The sequence below is a fragment of the Bufo bufo genome, chromosome 6 (assembly GCF_905171765.1).
Source record: "Bufo bufo chromosome 6, aBufBuf1.1, whole genome shotgun sequence".
NCBI lineage: Eukaryota > Metazoa > Chordata > Amphibia > Anura > Bufonidae > Bufo > Bufo bufo.
The window spans coordinates 359,681,651-359,692,997 of NC_053394.1; the positions used below are offsets into that span (position 1 = coordinate 359,681,651).

Sequence of the window (11,347 nt, forward strand, 5' to 3'; positions counted from 1 at the left end):
GCCTCGACCACATTTCCATTTTTCACTGACGTGTGCTGTCCTAATTTTTCACGGACAGCACATGTACCCATTGATTTAAATGTGTCTGTTCGCATTTCAGTTTTTTTTTTACTGACCGTGGGTCAGTAATCAATAAATCAATCAATCAATAAAATCAAATCATGGAGACATGCACTACTTTGATCCATGATGCGGACCAAGCAATGCGGACCATGATGCGGATGGTATCTATGGTGCGTCCGTTTTTCACTGAAGACTGATTAATTAAATATAAATTAATTTTCAGCTGAGCAACGTCACTGAATTACGGATGACACATGGATGGTAAAAACGGACACACGGACCAACTACGGATGAAACACGTACGCTTTTTTTCACGGACGTGTCACTGACACGGATTTGTGGACGAGGATGAATATGATGAAAGGCAAGGAAAGTGTTAAGATAACCGAAGAATGAACTCCTTCCCTTCCAGCGCCAGCACTGTGATCCTCCTCGCTGCTCCAGATGAGATGTCATCATCTTGGCGGCAGCGATGACTGCAGCAGCCACTCACTGGCCTCAGCAGTATACGCTATCAGATACCGAACACCTATCCTGAGGAAAGGTCATCAATATTCTACACCTGGAAAACCCCTTTAACCCCTCAACAGTCTCATTAACATTGGAAAAACCCTCCTAAAAATGACACTTTTTTTTTATTGTAGACTTTGAATTTATGTCTGAAGTAAATCTAGTTGGCGCACAACTCAGGGGACACAAGTGCGTTTTAACCCCTTAGTGACATGACTAAGTTTAGCCTTAAGGTCCAAGAACATTTCTGTGTTCCAGAGTTTTCTAACTTCTTAATTTTTTCTTCGGTTTAGCTTTATGAGACCTTGAGTTTTGTGAGACAAGTTGTAGTGTATTAAATAACTTTTATTATTTTATTTTTAGGGGGAAGATAAAAAAAAAATGCAATTTGAACATTATTTTGTGGGATATATTTTTAGGGTGTACACTGTGTGGTATAAATAACATGATAACTTCAATTTGTGGGTCAGTACGATTATGATGTTGACAAATTTTTATATATATTTTTTTGTTTTTTTACATTTTTCTCTCCTTTACTGCAGGCTGTCAGCAACCCCACTGCTCCCCCTTCTCCAGGCTGGCTGAGATAACAGCCAGCTGAAGGGGAGAGTGCGGCTTTAAATCTTCATATCTTAGTCTTATTTGAAAGCTCGCAGTCTAGGCTTTAAAAGACGACCAGAATGGCAGCATGATCTCCTCTACATCGGGAGATATAGTTGTTAGAAATCAGGTCGGGAGTGAAAGCAGACGAAACTTGCCTTCAGTTTCAGCTGCTATCACTCATGACATTTCTAACAGCTATATCTCCTGATGTAAAGAAGACCATGCCTTTCTGATCTTGTTTTATACATCAGACTGTCAGTTTGCAAACAAGACCATATCCCATATCTCTAGCTGTTACCAAGCCTGAGATATGAATGGTTAAAGCGGTTATCCAAGTTTGAATAACCCCCTCTAGGATGACGAGCCCTGCGACCCTGCACATACTAACCTGATCCTCAACGCCGGTTTCCTCCAGGATCGCTCCATGCCCGTGGCTGCATCTCCCCTCCCGGCAGAAATCAATGTTTATCAACCCGGGGGTGGGTTGCAGCCAACAGCAGGCCGCTATCCTGAAGGAAACCGTCGTCGAGGACCAGGTAAGTATGTGCAGGGTTGCGGGCCGGGCATCCTAGAGGGGGTTATTCAAACTTGGAGAAACCCTTTAAGGCAGGCCCCCCCTTGCTGCTTGAGCTCTGCTTGGGCTGAAATATTAGTTTCTCAAAGCAAAATGGGGTTAAGGGGGCTGTCCAGGAATAGAAAAACATGGCTGCTGTAAAAAAAAATAACACCACCTGGGGGGGCACCGTTTCTGGAAGACATTGGCCATGTTTATCTAATCCTAGACCACCCCTTTAAGCATTTTGCAAATGTCTCAGAAAACAAGTTATACATGACGCTTCCAATAATAACATTTCCCCCCGACTTACCCTTCGAGCTCCTTGTTGATCTGGTCGCAGAAGCTAATAATATACTCCCAGTCCTCCTGGCGGTTACAGGGATTTGTGGCTTTATCTGCGGCAAGAAAAGTAAATCTATGGGATCCATTCATTTACAGGCAAATACACAGCTGAAAGGCGCTGACCAAGTGCCATCAGGCCTGTTTATGAAGGCTACACGGCCATCTTGGCCATGACACCTATCACACGACTAGAGATCTCTGCAGAGCAATGCAGCCACTGAACTGAATAGGGTCGCAGCGAGAATCGCAAGTAACCATGACCTAAGAATAAAAAATATAAAAAAATCTAACAATGCTTTACTGTGTAGCCCCAGCCTTAGCCTCCAGGAAATGATGGAGTACAGCCCCCATCCTGCAGAGACCAGGGGAGCTGTATACAAAGCTTTATCTGAGTATACAGTGTTGTGGTCTTGCTTTATCCAGGCCTCCAGCAGTACAGCAGAGGCATCATTTCTATGGCCACCCTCTAATGATGACATGACTCTGCTCATTCTGTCCCAGGACGTACAGCAAAGCTGACAAGTGACCTATAGAGAACTGGAATCCTCGGCCTATTCTGACTGATCTTGTGCCCAATGGAAAAACTGGAACATATAAAGATTTTTAATATAGTAGAATAAAAAAAATGCAAAAATTGAAAACAACGCCCCCGCTCATTTGCATATATTAAAACATCATTTTCTCAGCAATGTGGCCACATATGGACATGGGACCAACACAGACGCCTTCAGCTGCCAACAGGTCAGCCAGTGTCATAGGCACAAGTCTGTGGACAGACGCCCTTTAAAGGGACTGTCCATTTCTTTATAATAAAAAAGGCACAATGACTCTGCCCTCTTCAATCCCCAGCCAATCCAGTGCAGATGCTCTGGCAGTTCCTCAAGTTGCCAGGTGACCGCTGACCACCTGGTGATGCCGGCCTGGCAACTGGTCATCGCTGGCAAAAGATGGCTGGAGCATCTGGCACTGATAAGGTGAGTAGTTCAGTAGTGCAGCCACGAGTGGGCGGAGCATGACACAGAATGGGATTCCAAGAAGGGCCCCCAGTGTCATGCTCCACCCCCTGAGGTCCTGCACCACACACAACACAATGTATCAGTTTTGTTCTTTAATTTTCACATCCTGGATGGAGCATGCATGTGTAATGTGGCAGGCTGATGCCAGTGTATGCAGTGTAACACGGTCCCAGGCTGCAGTCACGTCCACAAGACATGCCAGTATCAGTGCTGTCACCCGGTCATGTAGATGAGACGCCCCCTTGCACTGGCACGCCCGGCCGGGTCCCTCCCCACCCAGTGCGCGTGCGCGGCGGGAAGGCAGCGACTAAGGCGCGTCAGCTATGAAGGCTGACAGGTGGTGACCCGGCGGGTGTCGCTTGTCTGTCACTCACTCAGCCAGGACTCCAGGGTCTCCCCGTCACTGTCCGCCATGATGCCAGCGGAGACCCCGCCCCTCTCCCGCGGAGACTTCCAGGGACCCTGTACTGATCACAGTTCTCGCGAGATTCCGCCTGCGGAAGGGGCCGGGATTTCGTGACGGCTCCATCCAAGATGGCGGCTCCCAGCTGCAAGCTGCTCGTGCAGCGGATAAAGGCCGGCTTACCGAGGTGGGTGCTGTAGAGGCCCAGCCGGGTGGTGGATGTGAGGGAGGGGGCAGAACAGGGACTGGTGTCGTGGTCAGGGCTGTGGGTGCAGGAAGTGGGTGGACGGGCAGAGGACACTGGGTGAAGGGCAGGAGACAGGAGGGGTGGTTAACATGGCAGTGTGTACGTGCACTTCTCCTGTGTCAGGTCAGTCATAAGTGCAATGGTGATTTGGATGCCCAATATGTACCCCATGGGGGGGGGGGTAGCTCCATATCATCCATAAATAGTGCAAAGTGAGGATGGTGCAGCTGGCAGGGCTTTCCTTAAAGGGGTTGTCCTGGGATGCCCCACCTGACACAGAGCATGGAGGGGCACAGCTGCACTCTGGGCGGTCAGGTTGCCAAGGCAACCATAGGGCACCCAGCGGGTGTTGTGCATGGGTCCATGCTCAGTGCTTCCTGGGTGCTGGGCAGTTGGTTTGGCAAACGGACCACCCAGAATGCAGATCTGGTGGGAGCGTAAAGGGGTCTGACTGGTGGGGCCCCTGCTGATCACAATATCAGTGGCCCCGGGTTCCGCCATTTGACTGGAGTAGCGGTCACACGTTCACACTGCCTGTCAATGGGACTGCTGGGGATAGACTGCAAGCGTTTGGCTATCTCTGACATTCCTATAGAGTTAAACAGAGTAGCAGCATGTGACTGCTGCTCCATTCACATGGGGCCCCTGTTCTTGGCATTGGTGGGGCCCCCAGCAGTCACACCCCCACCCATCAGACTCTTATTCCCTATTCTGTAAATAAGGGATAATTGTATTTTGAGTTCTGCATCTAAAGTTCGGGTTATCGAAGAATCCCGTTTTGGATTCTAAATTCCGTTACGGTCCGTGGTAGCGGAATCCATAACTCAATTCTTCGATGACGCTGAACTTAAAACACAAGTTCGCTCGACACTAGTCTTGACCAATGGATTCGGGGCATGTGATGGCTCCTAGTCTCTGGCTACATGAGGTCAGATTTAGGCCGCCTGTCGATTCGCAGCACAACCTTCATATTGGGCACGATGTAGTGGTGCCACATTGCCACATTATGTCACACAACAAAGTTACTTTGAAGCCCCCACCATGTAAATTTTATTTTAAAAAAAAATCTTTAAGAAGTAATAAGGTTGGGAATAATGAAGAACTAAATATAAAAAAACTAAAATTAAAACATTTGGAGAACATTTTTATGGAGCAATTTTTAAATTATTAGCCTTTTGTGTGAACAGTGTCCAGTGCTTTTTATTAAAGCAGGGGTTTTTTTGCACTAAAGAGAACCTGTCACCGGGATTTTGGGTATAGAGCTGAGGACATGGGTTGCTAGATGGCCGCTAGCACATCCACAATACCCAGTCCCCATAGCTCTGTGTGCTTTTATTGTGTAAAAAAAACAACGATTTGATACATATGCAAATTACCTAAGATGAGTCCTGTGCGTGAGATGAGTCAGGGACAGGACTCTTCTCAGGATAATTTGCATATGTATCAAATCTTTTTTTTTTTTACACAATAAAAGCACACAGAGCTATGGGGACTGGATATTGCGGATGCGCTAGCAACCCATGTCCTCAGCTCTATACACAAAATCCTGGTGACAGGTTCCCTTTAAAGGAATTGTCCCCAAAAATGTAATCTGCCGGTCCAGATAGCGGCACATCTCCTTTTTTTCTAATTGATTACAGATGTATTTATTCTGTTTTCTGAACATGGTTATGGGGGCGGCCATCTTGCCTGAGCTGTTCTGAACAGCATTAAGGAAATTGCTTTATGGCCACATGCTCCATAAATACAATGGTAAGGAGGGGACCTCAGTGACTTCTATGGGACAGTTTTCTGGCCATGCTCTGACCTGTGCAGAGGTCATTGTACAAGGAAAGGATAGATAAGCTCTGACAATCACCTATTGTGAATGGTGGATCCTGCCTTACCTGTACACAGAGGTGATATCATTACAGGCAGGATTAGAATGACAGAAAAGCAGATAACTGTAGTAAAGTGATCTGTACAGACCAAGAAGTGGCGCCTATTCTTAGGCTTAGTGGCCAGGGGCGAAAACTGCGGGATTATATGGGTTTTGATTAAATATAGATATTGACATGGAAAATTAAAAAGATCCCAAATTCTTTAAAAAATATGTTAAACATGAAAACGTGATTCAAACAATAGGTAATTTTCTGATGACACATTCCCTTAAAAGGGGTTGTCTCACCTGAGGTGGCATATTGCAAGGACCAATGTCAGATAGGTGAAGGTCCCACCTCTGAGACCTGCACCTATCTCTAGAACAGAGCGCACCACCCTCCATTCATTTCTATGGGAGTGGCAAAAAATAGCAGCAATTGAGGAGATCTTTGCCTGTTCAGTTTTATCCAGGTGCGATGGAGCCGGTACAACCCTCAGTTCTTGGACCCTGTCCCTGATAAGGAGAAGTATAGGCTTCCCATAGAGGAGCTCAGCAAAGAAGAACGGGAGGAATGGGAACTTAAGGCTGTCAGGCCCATCAAGGCATGTCCACCCGGACTGAGCAGCTCCGTCTTCAGTGACCCGGCCATAAGGTACTTACCGGTAGGACTTGTGTCTTGGAAGAAATGATGCGTGGGCTTTATCTTCACTGGGATATTTCATTTTCCTAATGTCAGTGGGACTGAAGAGCCCTTAGGGCTGTATTACACCGACAGATTATCTGACCAATCACTGGTGAGATGGCCATTTACACACAGTGATCTCGTTATACACACCAACTATAGGTCTGATTGGACAGATATTGGTCAGATAATCTGTATAATACAGCCCTAAGCCAGGGATCGGCAACCTCCGGCGCTCCAGCTGTTGTGAAACTACCACTTCCAACATACGCATTTACTCAGCTGTTCTTGGAATGTCCATTGAAGTAAACAGCGCACGCTGAGAGTTGTAGTTTCACCACAGCTGGTGTGCCGGAGGTTGCTGGCCCCTGGTCTGAGCTATTATTTTGTCATTTGAATTATAAGGTGCATGCTTCACTCGGCATACAGAGCATGTGTCCTCGCTGGGGGGAGGGGAATAAGCTTCTGTATTGCAACTCTTGAGAACAAAGAATCAGGCATACTAAAATCCAATATGCCCGATCCCTTTTTTTTTTTTTTTTTTTAATAGGTGTAATGTAAGTATATTGGAAAATTGCTTATAATGCAATCCCTTATAGAAGGCGAACAGTTTGCAATTTGTCCTTTTTAGGCCGTTGTTTGGTCCGCAATTGAGCCGTGTTTTTTTTTATGGCTCAGATGCTGACCTTTTCACTTCAATGGGGCCACAAAAGATACGGACGGCACTGCGTGTGATGTCCGCATCCTTTGCTCTGTTCCGTGGCCACGGAAAAAAAAAAACTATAACATGTACTATTCTTGTCCGCAAAACAGGCATTTCTATAATGGGCGGCCCATTCTATTACTCAAATTGCAGAACGCGTACAGGCGGCATCCGTGTTTTGCAGACCACAACGCGGTGTGTAGCCTTATCCTGTATTTTACGTGACTGTCTCTGTTGTTGACAGCAAATTCACCAACATGATGATGAAGGGCGGTGAGAAGATTTTGGCACGACAAATCATGAACAAGGTGAGTGATACTGTGCGTGTTCCTACACATTACACAACGGTTCTGTTTCCAGATCTCCCATAGAGTGGTATGGAAAGAGCATGTGCACATTCACCGTCACCTTTCCAATCACTCTGAGCCTGGTCAGGGGACCCCCATTCTCCACACAGATGCAGGACCCACACCTATTAATCATTTCTGATAGATTCTGGCCCATGCACAGGATTTGTCAGCAGCGACCTCCCTATAAAGCTGTTTGTATAGACACATAGCTGTGGTTCACCTGATGGCGTTTTTCTTTTGTTGGTTGGAGGCTCCATTCCCAATTATACTTTTTCTTAATATACAAATTAGGGATTTGTTGCAATGAGCTCGTCACCATTGCTCGTGTTGCAGCCACCTTTACACATTTGTGTTCAGCCTGTCCCTAGTGCTTTGATCGACAGGGCCAGACAGTGGCAAAGCAGCGAGGGAGGTTCTGGTCACAGAAAGGAGTGGAGCTGGGGTGTAACGAGAGCAATGCTGATGCCCTTATTACACCAAAATTTGCATATTAAGAAAAAAAAGCATCATAACCCGGGAACGGAGTCTCCAACCAGCAAAAGAAAACGAGATTTTTGTGGCCAGGAAGGGTTAAAAAAAAAAAAAGGACTTTAAGCCCAGGGGCGGTGCTGATGGGGACAGCAGCAGCTAGGCGGGAAGAATTCGTGCCAGCCCGCCTCCCTCCCCCTCACATACTTGGGATGGGTTGCGGCCTAGTAGGCAGCGAAGCCAGGGCCTAAAGTTCCGATGCTCGGCCAACCGGGACCCTCCCCCTCTGTACTGTAAGTCAGCCGGAGGGTAGAGGGACCCGGAGCGGTGCGCGACATACACATTCCAGCCGGAGGTGTCGCCCCGCGACCGGGATGACGACAGGGGAAGAAAGAACCTGTAGGCCGGGGCCTAAATTTTTTTTTGCGACGCCCGGATGTTCACCCCACAGCCAGGAACTCGTGACAGCTGGAGTCGAATACCCTGTGCTCCCATGCAAAGTAAGTGCCTCGTGGCGCGAGACTCCCGCAAGGGCTCAGGCGTCCGCGATCGGTCAGAGGCATTAACCCTTTCGGAGCGGCGCGCTTGGCGCCGGCTCCCGAAAGAGGAGGAATATGGAGGACACTGCCATCTGAAATAGCTGGGAGTGGGAGTCGCCCTGCGCTCCAGTCTTTCGCTGGAGGTGCCCGGGGAGAAGATACATTAACCCTCTGAGCCGGAAAGCCGTCGGCCTAGAGGGGAAGTGAGAGAGGGGGAGCCACGTGTCGTTGGTGGCGCTTGGCTCCGCCGGATTAACCCCTTCTCTCTTTAGGGGTCTAGTTTCTTAGCTAAATAAAGTCCCCTGGCCATTAACCCTTGATATGTCCTTAGGGCGACCCAGATCTTCAAGGGGGAAGAGGGCTTCATACTTACCTAGTCCCGTGTACTCATCTTCATCCTCTTCACCCTCCCTAAGTGGGCTTATAAGGTCACCTTCTCCAGCAGGGTCACCTCCTCAGCAGCTGGCACCGGAGTGGCAGGAGTCTGGTATGGCGGGAGGGTCTTTTCTTTGGTGAACCTAGGTGACCCCTTGGCTGGTGGGATGCAGGGGAGCGAGGCTGCCCTGGTCCACCTTGTCTTCTGTGGGGGAGGCAGCAGTGCAGGTGACCGGCACTGGCGCAACTCGCCCCCGGGAGAACAGGGAGGCGAGGCGTCCACTGTTTTCCCATCTGAAAAAGGGGAAAAAAATTAACTAAAATAAAAAATCTTCAGGAGATCCCTGCAGAGCAGGGAGGTCTTGCCTCCTATTGACACTAAAACTGAAGCTCTCTCTCCAGGCTGGAGGGGGTATAGCTGCCAGGGGAGGAGCTAACAGCTTTTACTAGTGTCAACGCCTCCTAGAGGACATAGCTGTACCCACGGTTCCTGTGTCCCCCAATGAATATGGGCGAGAAAGACTGTTTTAATCAGGTGAACCACAGCTATATGTCTATGCAAACAGTTGGATAGGGAGGTCACGGGTGAGATTCCCTTTAGGTTCAGAGCCCACTTTAATATCTGTTCCATATGGATTGACTTTTCAAAGTCTGATGAATTTCTGAAATCCCTTTTGTTGCTGACTCAATAAAATAAGGCTATCTTCTTACTTTTGCATATTTGTTACAGACATTGGAGAAAATAAAGAGAATACAGTTGGAGAAGTATTACAAGGCCAGCCCAGAGGAGAGGGAGAACATCGAGTGCAACCCTTACGTCATATTCAATCAGGCTGTGGAGCAATGCACACCCATCATTGGCCTCACGAGTATCCTGAAAGGAGGGAAATCCTATCAGGTATTAAAAAATGTGAACCTAGGGATGAGGGCTGTGTATGAGGCTATTTATTTAATAGTAAAAAAATTTATTTTATTTTTTTGTGCAGGTCCCCGTACCGCTCACTGACCAAAAGCGTCGATTTATGGCAATGAAGTGGATCATCACTGAAGGCAGAGAGAAGAAAGCTCGCCGCACCTTTATGTATGACAGGCTTGCAGATATACTGCTGGAAGCCTGGCGTGGGGAGGGCAATATTGTTAAAAGGAAGCATGACCTCCATAAAATGGCAGAGGCAAACCGAGCCTTTGCTCACTTCCGGTGGTGGTAGACATGGAACCTGTATGACAGCAGAGGACTGATACTCCAGGAGGAGCTTGATGTATATAAATTGTCGTTGAAGTGTGCAGTGTAAATATGTTTTCATTATTAAAGAGGTAAAATTGTATTTATAGGTGAGAGTTGAATAGTTTGTCCAGGACTTTCTTCTAGAGGAACTTGTAGTATAGCTCTTTCCAGTGTATGCCACAGTGTCTGACTGCTGGGACCCCCACAGCTAACAAGAGCAGGATTCCATGTCTGCATCAAACAGCTGCCACTCCATTCAAATTCTGTGGGATTGCCATATTCACATTCTGCTATCTTCAGCAGGCCTATAGAGTTTGAATGGAGCAGGAGTGTGCATGCTTGACCACCACTCCATTGATACTGGGGGAAGCAGAACCCCTGTTCTTGTGAGTGGTGGAAGTCCCAGTGGTCAGATGATCCAAGTGTAGGTTCACATTGACAGTTTGACCACGTTAAAATCCGCCACCTATCCTACAGCCAAAACCGTTGTAATGTCTGCCATGGTTTTTCATCTTGAACGCTGTGGTCCTGCTCTTGGTTTAGCTCCATTGGATAGGACATAACTTGTTCCTACTGGAATACCCCTTTTTAAAGGGTTTGTTCTCTCTCGGATCTTATCAGAAAATATAAAGGTTGTGGTAAGTCCTGTTCCATTTGTCACATGAACGGACATTGATTTGAATGACGGCATGTAATAAATATTACGTCTCCTTCGTAGTGGTTGCTGCAGTGGAAATGAGCAAACAGCAACTTCCTTCTGTAAAATGACACTTTGCCTGTGGTCTCAGATGCTGGACCCACAACGGCTCTTATTCAGGGGTCTGTAATGAGACAACCCCTTTAAAAACTCAAATTATGGGGGTATATATTTGAAGAAAAAGGCAAAAGGTTTTTTCTTTTTTTCAACCTAGTAATGCAATGCAAAAACATAATGAACAGATGCTTAGGTTAAGGGTCCATTCACACGTCCGTAGTTCTGCAATTTTGTGGAACGGGTGTGAACCCGTTCATTGCAATGGTGTGGGGCTGCAAAAGATGCAGACAGCACATCTTGTGCTGTCCCGCATCCGTAGTTCCGTTCTGAGGCCCCTCCAAAAAAAAGATAGAGCATGTCCTATTCTGGTCCGCAATCGCAGACAAGAACATGCATTTCTATCATAGGGCCGGCCATGTGCGGTCCGCAAAAGGTGGAATGCACATGGCCGGTATCCGTGTTTTGCAGATCCGCAATTTGCAGACCATAAAACACTGACTGACATGTGAATGGACACAAAGAGCTAAGGATGGGAAAACTTTCCTCATCTCCAAGGCAAGATATACACTCCAAAGTGCCCTAACATAGCCGTTTACTCATTTGGCATAACACTATTAGAGTCCCAATGCGACCCTATCTATTTCTATGCT

The 11,347-nt window shown here is 47.2% G+C and overlaps 2 protein-coding genes across 2 annotated transcripts in view; one reads left to right on the plus strand and one right to left on the minus strand.

The window, feature by feature from the left end:
- GGA3 (golgi associated, gamma adaptin ear containing, ARF binding protein 3) overlaps positions 1–3,599 on the minus strand; it is a 36,080-nt gene extending 32,481 nt beyond the window's left edge. The window contains exons 1-2 of the mRNA XM_040435673.1: positions 3,465–3,599; positions 2,043–2,127 (exon numbers count right to left, since the gene is read on the minus strand). Of these exons, the coding sequence (XP_040291607.1) occupies positions 2,043–2,127; positions 3,465–3,504 (125 nt within the window). The 5' untranslated portion in view covers positions 3,505–3,599. The remainder of the gene's footprint in view (positions 1–2,042; positions 2,128–3,464) is intronic.
- On the plus strand, positions 3,528–10,051 carry MRPS7 (mitochondrial ribosomal protein S7). Its single transcript, XM_040435682.1, has 5 exons — positions 3,528–3,680; positions 6,062–6,253; positions 7,231–7,294; positions 9,449–9,616; positions 9,705–10,051. The coding sequence occupies exons 1-5, from the start codon at positions 3,625–3,627 to the stop codon at positions 9,924–9,926; spliced, it is 702 nt and encodes a 233-aa protein (XP_040291616.1). The 5' UTR covers positions 3,528–3,624; the 3' UTR covers positions 9,927–10,051.
- The last annotated feature ends 1,296 nt before the right edge of the window (positions 10,052–11,347 follow it).

Coding starts and splice junctions, on each gene's coding strand:
- MRPS7 (XM_040435682.1), top strand. CDS start 3,625: ATGGCGGCTCCCAGCTGCAAGCTGCTCGTGCAGCGGATAAAGGCCGGC. Junction 6,254..7,230: donor TTCAGTGACCCGGCCATAAG/GTACTTACCGGT, acceptor TGTTGTTGACAG/CAAATTCACCAACATGATGA. Junction 9,617..9,704: donor AAGGAGGGAAATCCTATCAG/GTATTAAAAAAT, acceptor TTTTTTGTGCAG/GTCCCCGTACCGCTCACTGA.